Genomic DNA, 20,055 nt, shown 5'->3' on the forward strand with positions numbered 1-20,055 from the left:
AGCCTTAAATTTTGTCGTGCGGCGATAAAACTACAGAACTGTCCCGCTATTTTTCTCCCCGCAGTAAACTGCAAAAACCCAAATGCGCCGATACTCTCTCTCTGTCTTCCACCCATTTTTCCTACAACTATTGTGAGCCTCCACCACCAATAAATCACCAGCTGTGCCTAGCCACCCTGCCTTCACCATCGAAACAGAGTAAAATCCCCTTCGTCAGTCCATCACGGCCTTCACGTTGAAAATGGTCTGAGAAAACAACAACGTTGTGTGCAGCACGCCGTCGCCTCCTCACCTAGCCGGTAAGTCTCCTCCATCTCGCTTACGCTCAATTCACCGTTCGTCTCTCTCTTTCTCTCTCTAACTTTCACTTAGTCCCTCTCTCTCTATAGGCTGCCCAATCGTGTCCCACCGTCGCGCACGGCTTCTCCACTCGGTCCCTATTTCAGCAAGCTATCTCCTCTCCTTTCAATCTGTGTGGTATTTCTCTCCTTCATTCCGTGTCTATCTCTCTCTGTTTTGGGTATATGCATTTATGTAGTTTTTTTTTTTTGGGTTCATTTGCAAGTGAAAGGTAAAGTCATTTACATAAAAATATTCAGATAGTAGTTTAAATGGACTGCGAATCTGTTAGAAATTGCATTTCTTTATCTACATTAGAAACTTTTTGATGCTGAAGGATGGGTTTTGATCAGTTTTTAGATGCTGATTTATAATTAATTTGAAGTTTTGGGAGGTTTGGCGAATGTTGTTTTGGGTGACCAACCAATAGTTAATTTAGTCAATGCTCTCTGCCGTATTTCTTAGATGGTTCTCACAACTTTCATGGTTGCTATGTTTTGACCGCAACCCCAAAGAATGACATATATATAGATATATTAAAATGTGGAATCAGCAACTTTAAGTACTGATTCCAGAGCATGAAAACCATAATCTAGATCTGGGATGAAATTTGTACCCTCATCTCCACACGTTTCATGGTCATACACGAGAGAAATAAATAATTAGCTCATCACGAATGGTCAAAGTGGATAGTTTACATTGACCAAAAGTACCAGGAACCTAGCTGGTATGTTGTAAACATATCTGTGTGTGTTTCATCCTACCTTTCAAACATCACATGGATTTGTTTTTTTTTTTTTTAATTTTCGCCTAACAAGTGTTTAACATTTTCCACTCAAATTGCCTAGGTTTCACATATTGCATGTGTTACCAACTTATATTTTAGTCTAAACTTGGTGTTGAATAATAAATGAAAATAGGTAATGTAGCACAATTTTATTAATTGAATCTTTACATGTGGTGTTCGTTTTAATTTTTATTAGTGTAATATGCCGATGTTGATAATTTGGTGTGCAAACTTATATGTTTTTAAGCTTTAGTAAAAGGAATTATGGCTCTCCAGTTAGTACAAGAATGAATGGTCAATTAACATGATGTTATTAACTTCATTCATACCACTTGAAGGTGTCATTAAATATTTCCACCAGATGGAAAACATGGCCGTATGGTTCTGAGAAATAACTTTATTAATTCATGTCTGTTTTGTTTAAAAGCTGAGAACAACTGATTTGTGATAAGGAAATGAGCTGTATGAATTCAAAACATTGCTAATTTCTACTCGATTTATTATATTTAGTTGATTATTTATTTCCACTCCATTTATTTATTTGCTCACATATTGCATCTTTCTTTTTCCATAGTGCTACTGAGTTTATTGCATGAATAAACTGGTGGGGAAGATAAGTGAAGTCCACAATGCTGCCAAGTTTATGGCTTAGTATAAGCTTAAATTGATAGAGAAGCTAATTGAACAAGACATTTCACTTGAATATTTGTAATGGAAGAGTTTGAATATTTGGATGCTGATCAATCTGGAACTTTTTCTGTGTCTGATATAACACATGCTCAATTATCTACTCTGGTCAGGTGACAATACCATGGAAACAAAACATATTATTTTGTATACGTTATGTGTATGAAATACTTCCTGTAAAATCAACTTTTCTGAGTGAATATGTACTTGATCTTGGCATTCTTGGAAATTAAAGATCAGTCCTAAGACTAATAGATGGTGATCATTTGAGTGAAGATGCAAAATGTATCCTCCTGAAAAAATGGTGGGATTCTCGGAAATTGTATGCATATGGACCACTACCCTCCATATGGACCACTTAAACTTGCTCTGTTTTTTGGGAAACAATAACATTCAAATTTGAGGCTGGCAACCTCCATTTACTTCCAACATCTTGAGATGATTGATGAACAATATGATTTGTGATGTGGTGATACCCACTTTCATGGAAATCTATATATGCTTATTTAACACTTACCATCACAGTTCTACACTATCAACTTTTACGTGTTTTATGTATATAGGAAGGACCTATTTAGTGCATGACGGATTGTCTTTTGGAAAGATGATATTCTCAATTTGATTTGATTTTATTTTTTCAGTTGCTAATGCTACATCAATATCTTATGCTACATCAATATCATATAAACGTTGTTATATGTGCTTATCATATAAACATTGTTATATTATTTTATAAACAATATAAAACAATCTTATTTTATATAATTGAATAAATAGAGTTTGAATGCTACTTAAACAAAAAAAATATCCATAATATGTAGGCTTAAAAAAAAAATACTGGGTTCAACTCGGAACCAATGGGTGATGTATGTTTTTTTTTTTAGTTTCTACACAAAGGTGGCATGCTGACGCTAGATAGAAAGGCAATTATTAGCTAGACTAGTTTCAATAGATAATTTTTGAGAAGAGAATAAGAGAATTGCCTTACAACACACAGAAAATTTTTGTCATCAAAATGATCAAATCAGAGAATGTCAATAATCAGCCCACAAGCCGGGCCATTATAATTGTAACTCGATAAGAGACAAAAGTTTCTCCAAAAGTAGCAAAATTCTAATAATCATTCCAAAACTAAATAGCAAGGGAAGAAGTAATCATTGGCAAAAATCTGGCTCGAGACTACTTAACATTATTTGACTCGGATTCTCCTCCATCAAATGCACGTATGTTAATTCCCTTTTATTATGAAAAGGTACCAGAATCTATGAAAATGTATGGAAAAAATAGCATACGAAATTTATGGGAGCTTAGGTCAGTGAATAACATATATGGTGAAATATAAAAATGATCTTGGTAATTGTCCAAGCGTAATTTTATATTTTTTAGTATTAAATTATAGGAATTAAACACTAGAGAATCTAACATAGTAGCTAGTATATTTTTATATATATCTAATTTAATGATCAACTTTATATTTAGTTTAAATGGTATAACTTTGAAGGGCCTGGTTTCAATATAATCAAGTTTTTATATAGTAAAGAAGGGGTTGTTAGAGCATCCCCATTCGGTTCCCTATATCATCCCCATCCCTAAATTTTGGGAAAAATTTTAGGGATTTGCTCATTTTGTGTCTCCATCCGGTTCCCCATTTTGGGGTTTCGGTTTAGGGTCTCTACAGAAGTTCCCCATAGATGGGGAACGACTGTACATCCCTATCGCATCGGTGAGCCAACGATTTTCCTTTCCCCCCCGCGTCTTCCTTCTCTCTTGCTAGGGTAAACCGTTGGCCCCTCCCTCGCAATGCTCCACCATTGATTGCAGGTCTCCATCGGCACGCACGGTAAGATCTCCACAACCCTCTCTCTTCACCTTGAGGTCTTCTTTTCCCCTTTCGCTCGGCTGTGATATTTGGAAAATGCTCTCAACTCTGTGATTCATCTTGATAAATGCATCGGCTCTCTCTTTGGGTACGAATTTCTTTGGGGATTGCATCATGGCCAGACCGTTTGGCTGCCGAGAAAGTGGTGTTGATTTCTCACAGATTTTTTTCCGTGCAAAATGACGAAGCTCATGTTTGAAAATTTCTTATTATTCTGATCCATTGATTGAGTTGATGTTGAGAAAATACAACACGCGATTGTGGGTTTAAGTACTTCCTGCTGTGTTGGGTTTTTGGTTTTGAGGAGAATTTATTTGAGAAATGCATATTCATTGATTTGGTGTTTGGCTGTAGAGAAAATTTTGCTTTGGTTTCTCACGGATTTTTTTTTTTTTGGATTTTTGTCTCATCTTTTACCATTTATAATTTATTGATGCTGGTAGTTGACAAGCCGAGATGCTTTGGTTGCGATTGTGGCTTTGGTGACTTCTTGGTATGTTGGGTTTTTGGTTTTGAGGAGAATTTGGTGGAGTTTGTTGGTATGGAATGGATTTTGAGGCTTGAGAAATCTGTTGCCCTTATTTATGTTGCCATTTTGTGATAGAATATTAGTTGTGATATTCTTTGGTTAAGCTGTGATTTATATTGGTTTGTCATCTTCAATATTTTGCATTTCCTTGGTTTCTACCAAACAAGCATGTATACTCTTGGTTATTTGGCCAATTACGTGACTGCATCAATCTTCCCCTCTTCCCTGTATTCAGCCCCTATAATTATTTGTCGATTATTTGTGTTTCTTGCGTGTACTTATACACTCATTCTCTCTTTTCTTTTCTTTGTTTTTTACATCTCATTCGAAAAATCGAGGTGGTGTTTCGAAGGAAGTACCTTTATGTTGCAGATGCTTTAAGCCAGTGAAACTTTTATAGGAAACTCAAACAATAAACTGTAACACACTTGAAACTCATGACAACTTGTGCAAAGCTGCTTATACTTAGCAATAGACTCAAAAAATGGCATACGTAAAAATATACAAACATTGGAATCGTATTATAGAATATATTGATGGAACACCTTCTTTTTAACGTTTGGGCAAGTAAGAACACCTTTATTTAACAAACTGGAAATCTGAAACTATTATTATTATTTTTATTTTTGACAGATTCCATGCTGGTGTCTTCTATTTAATGAATTTTTTTTTCCCTTTGGGTTGGTCAATAGCACACGCACCTGAGTGGGTCTTGATTCCTCAACTGCTGTTTAAGCTGTAGCTTGGCCATGCATGTGCCTTTTTTTTTTTTTTTTTTGATTAAGAAACTTCAATGAAAAGTGAATAGAATGCCTAGTGAGTACTTTGGAATATGTTTATGAGCATTGCCACTTTTTGTGTTACCATTGATCTGGAATATGTCTTTTCCTTGCTAGTCGAAACCACATACCATAATCATTGTGTTGGTGGGTTAATTACCTTCGAAATACGTATCCCCATCCCTTTTCTTATTGCATATTCTTGTGTTTGTGTATATGTTATGTTACAGGAGTTCTTCGAGGAGTCTAGCTTGTGATCATTGCACATGTTCATTTTTTGACTCTATAATTCTTGATTCATCAGCTTCTGAACCTTGTGAAAGGACATTATTATTTCTACTTTATATATATTACATCATGTCTTAAAATTTATGTACTTATAAAAAAAATGTCTTAAAATTTATTTAGGTTGTTTAAATCTATTGAAGCTTATGCCATCAGTCTGGCCATTTGCATTGCAGTTTAGAATTCAAGTTATGATACATTCAAAGTGTAGACTTCAACTTAATTGCCTCTGTGTGCGTCTGTTATATATCACATTGCTGCTCAAAATCATTCAGCTAATATTTTGGAATGGTTTTTTGAAATTCCACAATGTGGGGGATACACTTTTTATGGCCGGTGAAATCTTGGAATCTCATATATTTAAGCCTTGAGAAGCTGCTTGATGACACACTTGAGAAGTTAATGCAAGAATTACACCTTTTGCACCGTGTAGATCCTATAGCTAGATCTCTTGCCTATTCTTATGATCAATACAATCTTGTTGGATAATAGTATTGTGGTTGTGACAGTTTCCTTGTAGTTTGGTTGAATTTGTGCAATCTTTTTGGATTCTTTGCAGTTATTCATATATCTCGGGGGAGGGGACCTATTAATAGGCTATGATGATGGTTATAGTGCTGGTAGTTCACTAGTGTATTAGGGGACCCATCGATATGGCGGGGTAATCCTCATTCGGATGACCATATTGCAGTTTGTGGTACTTTCCACAAAAGGCAATCGGGGTTCGAGTGGGGTTTTGCAGCCATTCGATGTTCGCCACCTTACTTACGCATGCTGAGCATATTTACACCATTCTGAGCCCTTTCTCTTATTAAATTATGTTATATTAATAATGTATATCGGATGGGGATGCTCTTATATAAATTTCCATGATCTGCATGCTGATGATGTTGGTGTTTTGTATTATGTTCTGATAGAGAAATAAATGTATAAACTCAACCCCCTCGGTTGTGATGATGACAACCGCATGTAGGGATACATCATATAGATTGCCATCTCCTCAGTGGCTAGGTAACCCGGACGGCCAACAAGTACTGGCAACCGGTTGTTGCAGCCATGATTGGGTGGCAATCTTATCTTTTGTATTGCCATTCGGTTCCTGAGCCTTGATCAAAAACCAAACATCAAGGTGATATCTTTTCTAATCTCTATATATTTTTTTAGAGATGGATTCACAAGACGTGACTAGTATGTACTTCACGAACCTCCTTAGTCAAGATCCTCAACTCGACCCCACTTACGGTGGGCAAAGTGGAAGTTCTCCGTTAACCCTGCATGACTCTCCAACCCTACCCCCTAACGAGCCCATCGGCGTTAGGAAATCAGTGAGGGGTGTGAATTTCACCCCCGAAGAAGACAAGTTACTTGTCTCCGCTTGGCTAAATTGTAGCCTTGATGCCGTTCAGGGAACAGATCAAAAACACTCCCAACTCTGGGAAAAAAATTTTGAGTACTTCCAGCAATTTAAAGAAACCACAACTGAGCGGACAATAAACTCTCTAATTCATCGGTGGTCGGTTATCCAAAAGGCCACGAACAAATTTTGTGCGAAACTAGCCCAAGTTGAAGGGTTAAATCAAAGTGACATGACCGACCAAGACAAGGTAAAAATTCGAAGTCCTTCTTGTTGATCTCTAAAATTTCTTATCTTCTACATTGGTTTAACATTGGTTTTTTGTTTTTTTTTTTCCATGCAAGTTCGACAAGGCCAAGGTTATGTACCAAGCGCTAGAAAAATGCTTCTTCCAATTTGGGCATTGTTGGCACCTGTTGAAGGACCAACCTAAGTGGATTTGGCGCGCCACAAAGGAGGATCCAAAATGAAGGAAGACGATGTCCCCATCCCCGACGCCAACTCGATGTTCTGGCGCTACAATTGATTCAGCTTTTGATATGGAGGCGGATGAAGTCATGGAGAATGAAGTTATCGAGTTGGATCGACCAATTGGAAGGAAAGCTGAGAAAGGAAAACGAAAGGCCCAAGGCCGACAAGCAGAGGAAAATTTCCAACTCAGGAAGATGAAGTATACTCTTTTGGAGGAGTCACGCGCTCAGGAGAAAGAGTTTTATCGAATGAAGGCTGAGAAGATGGAGTATGACAAGGAAAAAGAGGAAAAAAAAAATACGCCTTGAGGATGAACGACTGAGGTTGGAGGCCGAGAAGATGGTAATTGAGAGGGAAAAGGAGCTTGCTAAAATTCGTCAAAAGGACGAAAGGTTGAGGTTGGAGGCGCAGAAAGTGGTGCTCGCCACGAAAGATCAAGATCAGCGCATTATGATGATGGACGTGGGTGGCATGCCTGAAATGCAGCGGTTATATTTCCAGCAACTCCAGAGGGAAATCATGGCGAGATGCAATACTTCTCAAGATTGAACATTTCAGCATATAATATTTCCATTTTTACTTGTATTTGGTGTTTTTTGTTTTGAACAATGATAAATGTATAAAAAGCATGTGTATGTATTTTTTAGCATTTGCATGTGTTGTATTGTCCCTCAATATGCTTGTGCAAGTAATATGTTATTATAATTTTAAATTTTATGAAAAATAAAATTTTCATCATCATATAGATTGCAAAGTTTATACTCAAGGAAAGGCATTAATAAAAGGGTTTTGCATTAACATAGTCACTAATGACACGAAGGAAATACAAATGCAAAGCAAATCAATTCAAATATAAAAGTAAATAACACGAAGGAAATACAAATGCAAAACAAATTAAGTTAAACATAAATCTTAAATAACATGAAGGAAATACAAATGCAAAGCAAATTAACTCAAACATAAAAGTAAATAAGCAGAGGAAAAGAGGTCATAGTTTGAATGCGACAGGGCTAATTTTGGGAATATAATAACCATTGATGTTCAATTAGATCTTCTTGGAGCTGATGATGTGCCGAGCTATCTCTAATATGATGATGACGCTGGATGAAGTCCGTAAGCTCAATTGTATGATTGCGTGACAATTCTGGGAGATCATCATCAAGTTGATCATACTCAATGTTCAAACTCTCACTATCATCACGTTCGTCTTTAATTATCATATTATGTAAAATTACACATGCTTTTATAATATTTGTTAGGTCCTTAACTTTGAACATTCGAGAAGGTCTACGAATGATAGCAAATCGTTGTTGAAATATCCCGAATGCACGCTCGACATCTTTTCTTGCGGATTCTTGTGCTTTCACAAAATTTTTCTTCTTGTTCCCTCGTGGTGATGGAATCGTCTTCACAAAAGTTCGCCACTTCGGATAAATACCGTCGGCAAGGTAATACCCCATAGTGTAGTCGTTGCCATTAATAGTGTAATAGACTGCAGGAGCACGACCTTGGGCAAGTTCCGTAAAAATAAAAGATCTTTCTAGCACATTAATGTCGTTATGTGAACCGGGCATGCCGAAAAATGCATGCCATATCCAAAGATCATATGAAGCAACTGCTTCTAAAATAATAGTTGGTTCACGGATATGGCTAGAGTACATACCTTTCCAGGCTGCGGGACAATTTTTCCACTTCCAATGCATGCAATCAATGCTTCCGAGCATTCCTGGGAATCCTCGTTGTTCACCAACCAAAAGCAATCGGGCTATATCATTAGCATTTGAAGACCGCAAATATTCATCTGAAAAAACACTTACTATTGTCTCAGAGAATCTTTTTAGGCTCTCCATTACGGTGCTTTCACCAATACGTATGTATTCATCCATAAAATCTCCAGTAACCCCATACGCTAGCATTCTAAGTGCTGCGGTTATTTTCTGCATAGAAGATAAACCGAGTCTTCCGGCATTATCTCTTCTCTGGACGAAATATGGCTCGTAAGACTCTACCTCATTTAGAATACGAAGAAATAGGGGACGGCTCATCCGAAATCTCCTTCGAAATATATTCGAGGGATATACTGGATTCTCTACGAAATAATCACGAAATAGGCGCTCGTGCCCCTGGGCATGATCACGCCGAATAAATTTACGTGGGCGCCTATTGTCACGCTGCCTCGATGACTGTCCATCGACCTCCTCAGTATGAACATCGGTATCATCTTCAGAGGATACGCATGTCAATAATTTGCGAAAGAAGGTACGAGCCATTTGATGAAGGGAGTGGAAGATCAAAGGATAGAATAGAATCTTTGTTCTATAAATAAAATGAGACTTGAGCTTGTGAGAATGTGAATGTTAGCAATATGCTAATTTATAGAGGAAAAAGTTACCGTTACACTACAAACAAAAAATGTTACCGTTTGAGAGAAGACAAAAAAAGTTACCGTTAGAGAAAAGACAAAAAATATTACCGTTGGAAAAATGACAAAAAATATTACCGTTGTAAAAAGGACAAAAAATATGACCGTCGGAGAAAGGACATGTAATATTACCGTTACATCCAATTTGAGAAATTATATCATCGATACGTGATTACGGATCCTCATTAATCTTTAATTGATAAAAAGTACTCTTCAGAAAAAAATTTTCATCACGTTAGAAAATGCATTAATTTATTAATAAAATTTACTATTTTTATAATACGATTAATGATTTGAAAAAATACTGTATTTGGTAGTCAAAATCATATAAATATTTAGTAGAAAGTGATATTTGAAAAAAAAATAATAAGACAAAAGAGTTAGTAGTTAGGATTGTAAATGGAAGAGAGAGAAAAAAGTAATAAAAAAAATAGAGAAATATTATTTAATAGAATAGAGATAGGGATGGGGAATGAGAGGTAGGAGGTTTTTAGAAGATGAATAAAATTTAGGGATAAATTTAAGAATATGTGATTTTGAATTAAATTATAGGGATGGAAATGGAAAACCGGATGAGGATGCTCTTAGAGCATTCACATCCCATTCCCTATAAAATTCCCTATAATTTAACTAAAAAGTACATTTCCTCAAATTTTTCCCTAAATTTTACTCATCTTTCAAAAACCTCCTACATCCCATTCCCTATATTTTCTCTATTCTATTAAAATAACATTTCTTTATTATTTCTTTATTACATTTTTCTCTCACCTCCTTTTAGAAACTTAACTACAAATATTTTTATCAATATAAAAATGGTTTGGAGACAAACAGTAAGTCCCCATATTTGAGGACCTACTGTAGCAACCCCATCCCTAAACCCCAAAATGGGGAATGGGATGGGGGGTGGTTTGGGATGAAATCCCTAAATATTTCCTCAAATTATAGGGAATTTGGTGTTTAGAGAACCGGATGGGGATGCTCTTACTTGTCAATTTTTGAGAAAATGGTTGATGTACTGTTTCAATGGAGGCCGAGGGTCCCACCAATGGATCATCAATAGTGGAAGATCTTTTCTTGATGGGAAGTTAGTAATACGCGGGATCACCAAATATCTAGAAGTCAAAATTGGGGGGAAATTAGCCAAACTTTTAAAACACCATAGCTGATACAAGTCACTTCAGTCCACTACACTAAAGCTGTACACAGAAAGATACAGAGTTTTTTTCTTCAAAGAAATCTGCTTAGACATGGGTGGCAAAATTGGAGGGAATGTGGAGGCCATTGGAGACGTTGAATGATATTCAGACTCACCTTTAAGCACTAAGAGATCCCGGTATGTATCTTCCTACCATCTCTTTCGAAAAAATCTCCACTACTTACTATAATAAGTAGCTTCTTGTGGATGCCACTACTTATTCTCTTTTTACCGGCGTAGTCTTTCCCTCTTCAACATAACAATAAATTAAAATACAAAATATATAATTATATCCAAATGCAGAGCCTAGCTAAGCGAACTGAGAGAATGTTAATTTTTTTTCTTTGTGGGTTTGGAGGGAGTGTGGAGGAGGTTATTTATAGGCTGATGCTCATGATACACAGAACTAACTAGTTTCTTTTAAGTTTCCTTAATTGAAACTTCTAAGGCTTCATATGATGTTGGTACAATAGCTCCAGCTTCTCTTAGTGCTTGATTTTTGTCTTGAGCAGACTCCATCTCACTACCACTTTTAGCCCCCTTATTAGCCCACTGGTTTGGATACTTTGCCCTGCTTCAGGGCTTCCACTAGCGCATACTCATCTCGTTCACCAAGTTCCCCAAGTACAACAATCATTTTAACCTGAGCCTATAAAAAAAACAAAAAAACTCTGATTTGACTGTAAACAACAAATGCATAGAGTCCAACAGCTGAATGCTCAGCGCACGTTTTATAAAAGATGTTACATTTCATGCTTTTCAAAGTATAGGAGCTCTGCAACTTAACCCCCAAAAAATATGCAGGTATGTATTAATAACATCTATTTTGGGTTCATAGCAGAAATTGGGACTTGCATCTGGTATAGTGTTTTAAACTGTAGAAGTTTGGCAATTTTCCGATCAATTACATGTCTTGATGAAAATGGTTAAGAGAGTTGCTCATTGTATTCTATTTGAATGTTATGATGTTGGTGATATTAAAACTCTGCAACTCGAGAGATGTATACTATGTACAACCCAATGTTTGGTAATTATTTCTATAATAAACAATAGGTTTAGAGATTTACGTTGAATATGCATATAAATTTTAAGAGATATAAGCCTTTGTTTTCATTTGAATAACTCGGCTTGAAAATGTATTGCATTTTATATACTTGCATATACTTGGACAGGTCATCCATTTTGTGCTTAGGTGTGTGCTTGAAAATGTAGTTTTCATATCATAGTTAAACAACCAATTTTGTCCACCCTACAGATAGTTGAGTTAGGACGGTTGTTAAACCAAAATAAGTGAGTTTGGTTTAGGGTTGATATGTTCTCCTCCTAGAGCTCATGCCTCAAAACTGTTATGTTTGTACATTGATAAACACATCATAGTATAAATATTCTTGAGCCTAGAGCACTGAAGTCAAAAAATTCATGCCACTGCCTGATGCATCTTCTGTTTTCCTATGAAATATGGATGATATAACAGATTTTTTAATGAATTATTGGAGGCTTATGCGAAGTAATTAGTAATTTGTACATGCAATGAGTGGCATAAGTTTAGTTTGTACATGCAATGACTGGCATGAATTATTGTCTGCTTTAGTATGTACATGCAATGATTGGCACTTTTTAGTTTGCGGTTGATTTATTGTAATTTGCAGGTAGACATCAATAATTACTTCAAGCACATAAATAATTGTTTGAAGCATGTGCATTTTGCAGGTAGACATAAGCTCAAATGTTGATTTCAGCCAAGTGGAATTTTTTGATGCATCAATGAGCCTGCTGGATGCGATGCTACATATATGGATTCTTTCTTAGGTTTAAATTAATGTATAGCCATGTGGATGCACGATTCCAATGAGACACATATTTTTCATGTGTTTAGTGGCAGTAGACATTTTTAGGAATTTAAGCAATTGCATGACAATGAGAAACCTGCTAAGATGTATGATGTGAAAGTAAATGAAATGTTCACATTCAAGCTTATTCGTATGAAAACTGGATGGCAATGGACAAGTGCTTTATTGGTAAAATATATGGTGTTTGATTTATATTAAATCTAAAACAAAAGTCCTCAAATACAGGTTTGACAGAGTTTAAAAATGAGAGGAATTTCAAAGATAAGTCTAATTTGCTATTGGGAAAGATTCAATAGCAAACCTGGTTACGTACGTAGCTACTCTTTAGAGTTCTTTCTTCTTGATCTTCTTAATTTTTTCCTGAGTTAGTGCAGTGTAATTCAGCTTAATATAATTAGATCCTGTTAGCACCAAGATGTTAAGAAATTAATAAACACTGCAAAGCATTGCAAAAATTAGTTGTAAAGGTCCTTTCTGTATCTATGTTTCTTTAATTCCATGATTTATATAAAGAATCATCGATATGCATGGAATGAGAACCTGTTATTAAATTTCTAAATAGACTTGAAGTACCAATATATGCTATTTCCCTAGCTCTTATTAACTATAATATTGCTCCAAGCTTGTAATTTATTTTTGGCTAATTCATGAGTCACACGGCCTGCTGATCATCATTGATCCTAGCTAGGTAGCTCTAAGGCGTTGATCAACATTGAGTGCGTACTGAGCTATTGGGTTCAATTAAATTAGGTGCATCTTTTCATGTCTAATTTCCTGATCAGCATATTAATTTTATTCAAATGTTCATCTGCTTCTCGATCAGCAATTTTTGATGATTGGTCATTAATTCATGAAACATATACTGGGCGGCTAGATTGGCAAAGAATCAATATTTTAAACATTTAAGTTATGATTGGTGGAGAATCAAAATGGACAAGATGATACAGGGGAATTGCGATAGAGGTGATTTCAATTAATTGCATATATAATAAATTGATTTGCAAACATACCTAGGTTCAAAACATGAGCTGTCCAATAACGTTAACGTTGCTGCGAAGCATTCCAAAAATAATAATTTGCTCAACTATAGATCTTGTAGTGGCAGCAAAAACAGGGGGAATAATATTGCGCATGCACGGCATTCCAAAAACCCATAAATTTGCTCAACTATTGGTACTATCCAGCGTTTGGAAAACCCATAGATCTAATTCTGCGAGTGGGTTTCTTCATTTATTCACCGCATATCCAACCCAGCAATTGTAAATTTTAGAAAGCGGTGGTTTTGGCATTTTCTGCGCCATACAACCTCACCGCATGTAGAATATCAAAATTTACGGCGTTTATGAATTCACCGTATTAGTCTGAACTTGCGGCGTATAGGAAGACACCGCAAATGGGAACTCTCTTTCTTACCGCCAGCCCCAAAATCGTCGTATGAAGAGTTTGAAATTGCGGTGTCTATGAATTCACCGCAAATGGAACAAAGCTTCTTGCTGCCAGCTCTAGAATCACCGAATATTTAGATTTTACGGGGTTGCAAAATCGCCGTCAATGACCCAAATTTGCGACGTCTCCTCACCGTAATTGCCCTTCAGACCAATTTGCTCAACCAATTTTGCTGCGAGATTTGTCGGCTGAGTTAGCTGCAGCAGTTGCGGCCACCAATGGTTTCTCACCGAAACCCCTCTGAGCAGACATTTTACTTTCGACCAATTAACGATGAACTCAAATCGCAGTTTCTGAACATTTGCTGCGGGAAAACAGGAGAATTGCGGTGAATTTGCTCCCCGCGAGAAGGCAAATTTCCTGTAGTGTGCAAGAATGCTCCCCCCAGGTGCTCACTAGGAAGGGCAAAAGTGTTCTCCACCAAGTGAGGACCAATGAGAGCAAAAATGCTTGCCACCAAGTGAGCACCATAGATAACAAATGTGCTCACTTGGCGGCCATAGTCGACCTTTTTCGTTGAATAGAAGTTGAGTACTGTAATTCTCTACAAGCTCGTTGCAACTCTTCATCTGATGTGACATTAAAAGCCACTTGCCATGATGTTTGGCCAGGGGACAAGCACCATTGCTCGCTTGGGTGTCAGGTACCTTTGCTCTCCTGGATACTCTTTTTCAAGATAAGCACTATTACTCTCCTTGGTACTCATCCAAGTGGCAACAACTTTTACTCGCATTGGTGCACGCCTGGGTGGAGGACTTTTGCTATATTTGTTGTAGTATTTAGTCATTGCTCTCTTTAAGAGAGGGATATGCTTCATTTATGTCCTACATTCTCTTTTTGTTATATTAATTTAGCACCAAACAAATAGGAAGCAAGAGAGGGATTGAGATTTTTAAAAGACCGTCAAAACCATTTTTGTGGGGGCCTCATCAAGAACTCATAATGGGTAAACAATGATACACATGCATTTTTAACAATTATTCTGCAACTCATTTTATGAGTTAACACGTACAACATGCATGTAGCGATTGGCAAATAGTAATTTACATTTTTACCGTTTGTAGAATATATGAGAGATGATATTTGCAATCATAAAATGCATAAATACCACGCACTCTTTTTTAAAAAATGAGTAAATATGAGATCTATATTAAAAAATTAATTTTTTAATTATGGACCCCATTCTTTTTCAAAAGGAGTACGCAATGCTTGCATAACTCATTACTATATCTAGCCTTAAGAAAAATGATATTTGTAGTCTTAGAGTGTGCAAGTCATACGTACTTCATTTAAAAATAGTGCATAAATTTGAGACTTGCATGAAATAATTAATTTTTTATTAATAAACTCCACTTTCTTTTTATTCAAAGACAAGTCATTGTATCAAGCATTGCTACTCATAAAATATGTATTGTCAGCCATCATTCTCAACCCTTTTTTCCATTTCTTTAAGAGAAATTTTAAATGGAAGCCTTACACCATACACCTCTACTAAATCAATATGTAATTTGACATTTTTGTCATTTTATATAATATTTAAATATGTGTGTATTTGATTATAATGATAAAAATAATAATCACATATTAATTAAAAGGAATTATGTAGTATAAGACTTCTTTATAGCATTTCTCGTTCCGTGACAGAACATGAGTAGTATTACCCCTATGTAGTAGTCTAAAATTATCTAATAATTAATATTGTTTCACTTACCAATGGCAAGGTCCAATCTCGCGGTACTCGACAGAAAGAGCAAGGAAGGCACCAGTAATGGACGCATGCAGCAATCGTTGCACGGATCAAAGAATATTAGAGGGTCCTAGGTTTAGTTCGGTATGGCCATGTGTATAACTAGCTATGGTACCCCTGAAGGTAGGAAATAAAGACCCTCGCACTTATGGTGCCATGGCACGTGTCCATAACCTTTCTCACATTTGTTCTTTTTCATTTCCAAGAATGTTAACCACCAGTACAGAAGTAACCTCTCAGCTTCACTAGGTCCTTTTAGAACCCCATCATTGCCTTCTTTACTTTCTGTCTTTTCTCCATTCTTGGTTTGTCGCCATTGAGAAGCCCTTGATGAGCTCTTCTTTTTGATTCTTGTTTTTACCCTTGTTCTTTGTTGCGATTCTTTACATTTCTTAACCAAATGGCTTGCCACGGTGTTTCTCTTAATTGTTCTATGGTGGAGACTCCTCCTAGGGTTTCCTCCCTTTCTAAAGCTGAGTCTTCTGAGGACCACTTTTCTTTGAAGGATCTTCTTGGCGCTTGACCATTTATATTAGGGAGCTAACAATGTGCAGACAAATTGCTACGTTCCTGGGCCAGTGGAGCTTGTGATCCCTCCTACGGTGCTGGAGCTATTGACGAAGAAGGTTTCTCTGGGCATGTGGCCCTTACTACTAGTGCCCTGACAAGCAAATTACGACTCACATTCTATCGTCCTGTATGCGATGTTCTCCATCCCCTTCAGATTTCTCTTCCCCAACTCTCCCCACATGGTTGGCGTGTACTACTATGCTCCTGCATAGTGTTTCGCATGGCATTGGAGCCCTTGAGGGAGAGATACCCCCACTTGACGGCTCGCGAGTTCTTTTTTGTTTTTTCTATGCCATGAATCAATTGCTAGGTAACATTTGTTGTTTCTGCATTCCAACAAATAGTCAGTAGTTGACCATTTGTTGGGAGTGGTTAGGAGTTCCCTGCTTCTGAGAAAAACATTATTGACTTTCCTGTTCAAGCCAATTGGGGGAAAATCCATGATAATTAACATATTTTAATTGACCTTACTAGTCACAAATAAGAACGCATTGACACAGTTTTGAATTGGGCGAAAGAACACGATAGTAAAACCAAGAAAGGTGCCATGTGGACCGACAAGTTGTTATCACCATCCAATACTGACAGATTTCTTGTTATGCCTGATCGTTCCCATGTAAAGGGGCGAAAACTAAAGGCTATGAAGAAGGCTCTTTCTAGGAAGAGGCCTGCTTTACCACCTTTTTTTAGAACTCGTGCCAAACATCCTTGACAAGAGAGGGGTGAGACATCTTCTAGTCGCCCGACTGAAGTTATGGAAGGGGCTTTCGTTGATATGGGTCTAGATAAAACTGTTGATTCTGGTACCACGCCAAACCTTGGAAGGGAAGTAACCACCACGCCTTCGTCGCCGTTGATTCTGCTTGTCTACAGGGGCTTATGGGCCAAGCCCTCGTTGATTTGGCCGTAGCCTTGAATCAAGAATCCTTCGTTGGCAGGTTGGGGGCGAATCAAATTTTGATATCTTTAGCGCCTTCTTTATGGGTGTCGCTACGGTGGCAACTCTTGAGGTGACGCCTATTAGCACCAACCAGGTTGTAAATTTTGACACCCCACCATCCACTATTTTAGAGGGTGTGACACCGACAGATAATGAGTGGGTTTCTATTCCCTCCCTCTTCTTTTGGTGGTGACTTGGAGGCTTCAAACCCTAGATATGGTGGTGGGTCTTCCAGTGATGATCAGGTGTTGAGGGATGATGAAGGGAGGGACGAAGAGATAGAGATTGATAGCGGTTACGGTGAAGAAGATCTCACCGCCACTCCAGCTCATGTTACTTCTACTCTAGAGGTAGAATTAGAACCTGTGCCTGACCTGCATCCCTTGGGAAGGGTTCATATCGGGATAACTTCACCGAATGAAGTTAGAGGCCCTTTGTCCATGAATACTCCCTCCTGGGATGAGGCTATGGTGGAGATGTCCCACAGCATAAAGGACTTCCTTACACCGGTATAACTTTATTCATCGCGCTGTTTTTCTTCCCTGTTTTTAGTTTACTATTCTTCTGAGTTTTGATTGCATTTTGCAAGGCGTGGATAGTTTGGCGGCTTGGATTGTTAATGATCGCCGCAATCTAGAGTTTGAAGTGAAGGAGAGGTGCAAGTTTGCCTTCTACACCAGATAGGAGATTTCTTATTTGTCAGCTGAGAAAACCAAGCTTACCTGCCACCTCAAGAATCTGAGGGTTGAGAAGGCTGAACTAGATTACTACCTTGGTCAGGCTTATGGATATATTCAGTCCCTGAAATGCGAGCTTAATCTCATTCATGAGGAGGCGACGGAGCTACAGGTTGAGTTATTTTGTTTTGGGTCCCTAATGTTAAGCAAGGCTTTGCCTTACGGTTGGCAGAATCTAAGCACAACTTGGCTCGCGCCCAGTTGAGCGATGCTAAGAGGGAGCTAGAGTCCTCTCAGAAACAGTTGGTAGTGGCTGAGCAACGTTGCTTCGAATATGCTCAGGCGTTGAAAACCTTGAAAGAGAGTCATACGCGGCTCTCCCTTGATCTCACACGAGCTAAAGTGTCACATGATGTTGCCCAGAGGGGACTAAAACTTCAATTATTTGATAGTAAGGGATCTTACGTGGAGCTTTGCGAAAGGTTCAATACTTATAAATGGAACTGTGAGGCTCTCAACGCCAAGCAAGACAGGCAAAACCAAACCCTGCTGAACCTGGATAAAAAGGTGAGGGAGAATAAGGTGCGGCTTGACGAATTGGAGGCTGAGTTAACTGCCTTGAGGGGTGTGGTAGTCCGCCTGCAGCCTCAGTTGGCCTCTACTATTAGTGTTAGGGACTGAGCCTTTGGGTATGGGTATGGCACTGGTGTGGCTCATCTAAAAGCTTATTTGTTGCCCACCCTCACGCTGATCTAAAGCGCTTGAAGCTAGATAAGCTCAAGCCCTCCGCCACAGTTGTTCAATTTGCTGACTCCTTAGATCGTAGGAGCATGCTTGACGCTTTCATTGGTTTTTGGGTTTTTCTTTCTATTTTGGATATGTAAATCTTTTCTAGATACATTTACCTGTAAGGTTCTGGACAATGAAATTTTGTCAGACCCATGTTTTCGGTCACTTTAAATTTTTCTGGCACCTTTGATTTTCGTTGAATACTTTGTTTTTTGAAGATGCTACTTGTTTGTTCACGAGTTGTCATGTCTTTCTTTTGACCTGGTGGCCCAAGTGTGGGGGTTGTGGGGGTTGCGGGTTCTTTAAACCTCCGCACCCTTTCCGTTGCACAGCAAGTCTTTGACTCGTTACTGGTGGCTAAATATGGGGGTCATGGGGTCTTTGGACCTTCATGCCCTTTCTGTTGCACCACGAGTCTTTGACCTTCATGCTCTCTTCGTTGCATTGCAAGTCTTTGACTCGTCACTAGTGGCTAAGTGTGGTCGCGGGTCTTTCAACCTCCAAACCCTTTCCGTTGCATCGCTAGTCTTTGTCTCGTCACTAGTGGCTAAGTGGGGGGGGGGGGGGGGGCGGAGGATTTTTGGACCTCAGTGCCCTTACTGTTGCACCACGAATCTTTGACTCGTCACTAGTGGCTAAGTGTTGGGGGATCTTTGGACCCCCGCGCCCTTTCTGTTGCACTGCGAGTCTTTGACTCATCATTGGTGGCTAAGTGTGAGGGCATGTAAATTAGACAGCCAACCACCTTTATTGATTTGTCTCTACTAGTTACATAAAAAGAATGGAAACAATACTGTAATGAAATTTGAACGTAAAAGCAAGAACTTAGGGAAAAAATTTCTTCAGATGCTCGACATTCCAGGGATGTTGTAGTTCCTTCCCATTGGTGTCTTTGAGGTGGTATGACCTTGGCTTGTGGTTGGCTGTCACTATGTATGGCCCCACCTAGTGTGGCCCAAGCTTTCCCTCATCTTGGGTCGTCACTCCTGTTTCTTTGATAACAAGGTTGCCTATTTTAAAAAATCTAGGCTTAATCTGTTTGTTGAAGTAGCGCTATGTCTTTCTCTTATGGAGAATGTTTTGGGCCTCAGCTTCTTCTCTCTTCTCTTCCAAAAGGTCGAGGCGTTCTTCTAGCGCTTCATCATTCTCCCTTTGGCAGAAATGGTATATTCGGTGTATGGGCTTGCCTATTTCCACTGGCGCAACTGCTTCATTGGCAAAGGCCAGGGCGAATGATGTTTCCCCTGTTGAGGTCTTCTTTACTGTTGAGTTGACACACAATCTGTGCTCTGCCACTTTATTATCAATG

The 20,055-nt window shown here is 38.1% G+C and overlaps 1 protein-coding gene and 2 long non-coding RNA genes across 4 annotated transcripts; 2 read left to right on the top strand and 1 right to left on the bottom strand.

The window, feature by feature from the left end:
* Positions 1 to 3,380: 3,380 nt before the first annotated feature.
* Positions 3,381 to 7,725, top strand: LOC122297528. Of its 2 annotated transcripts, XR_006238805.1 has the most exons (3): positions 3,381 to 3,653; positions 6,450 to 6,889; positions 6,984 to 7,725. XR_006238805.1 is itself a non-coding variant. In XM_043107622.1 (2 exons), the coding sequence occupies exons 1-2, from the start codon at positions 6,452 to 6,454 to the stop codon at positions 7,107 to 7,109; spliced, it is 564 nt and encodes a 187-aa protein (XP_042963556.1). In that variant the 5' UTR covers positions 5,356 to 6,451; the 3' UTR covers positions 7,110 to 7,725. The 2 variants fall into 2 exon arrangements, 1 of the variants encoding a protein (XP_042963556.1); XM_043107622.1 differs by lacking the exon at positions 3,381 to 3,653 and having other exon boundaries at positions 5,356 to 6,889.
* A 3,002-nt stretch (positions 7,726 to 10,727) lies between these two features.
* Positions 10,728 to 12,736, top strand: LOC122295486. The gene is made up of 2 exons (XR_006238093.1): positions 10,728 to 10,865; positions 12,438 to 12,736. It is a non-coding gene; the product is annotated as an uncharacterized LOC122295486 (long non-coding RNA).
* Positions 10,970 to 14,809, bottom strand: LOC122295485. The gene is made up of 2 exons (XR_006238092.1): positions 13,588 to 14,809; positions 10,970 to 11,376 (listed from the first exon to the last, which is right to left on the bottom strand). It is a non-coding gene; the product is annotated as an uncharacterized LOC122295485 (long non-coding RNA).
* Positions 14,810 to 20,055: the final 5,246 nt, after the last annotated feature.

Source organism: Carya illinoinensis, chromosome 15, assembly GCF_018687715.1.
Source record: "Carya illinoinensis cultivar Pawnee chromosome 15, C.illinoinensisPawnee_v1, whole genome shotgun sequence".
In the NCBI taxonomy this organism is placed as follows: domain Eukaryota; kingdom Viridiplantae; phylum Streptophyta; class Magnoliopsida; order Fagales; family Juglandaceae; genus Carya; species Carya illinoinensis.

Excerpts from the sequence above, each read along its gene's own strand:
- LOC122297528 (XM_043107622.1), top strand. The coding sequence starts at position 6,452 with ATGGATTCACAAGACGTGACTAGTATGTACTTCACGAACCTCCTTAGT. Across the intron at positions 6,890-6,983 it reads ACATGACCGACCAAGACAAG|TTCGACAAGGCCAAGGTTAT; the intron begins GTAAAAATTCGA and ends TTTCCATGCAAG.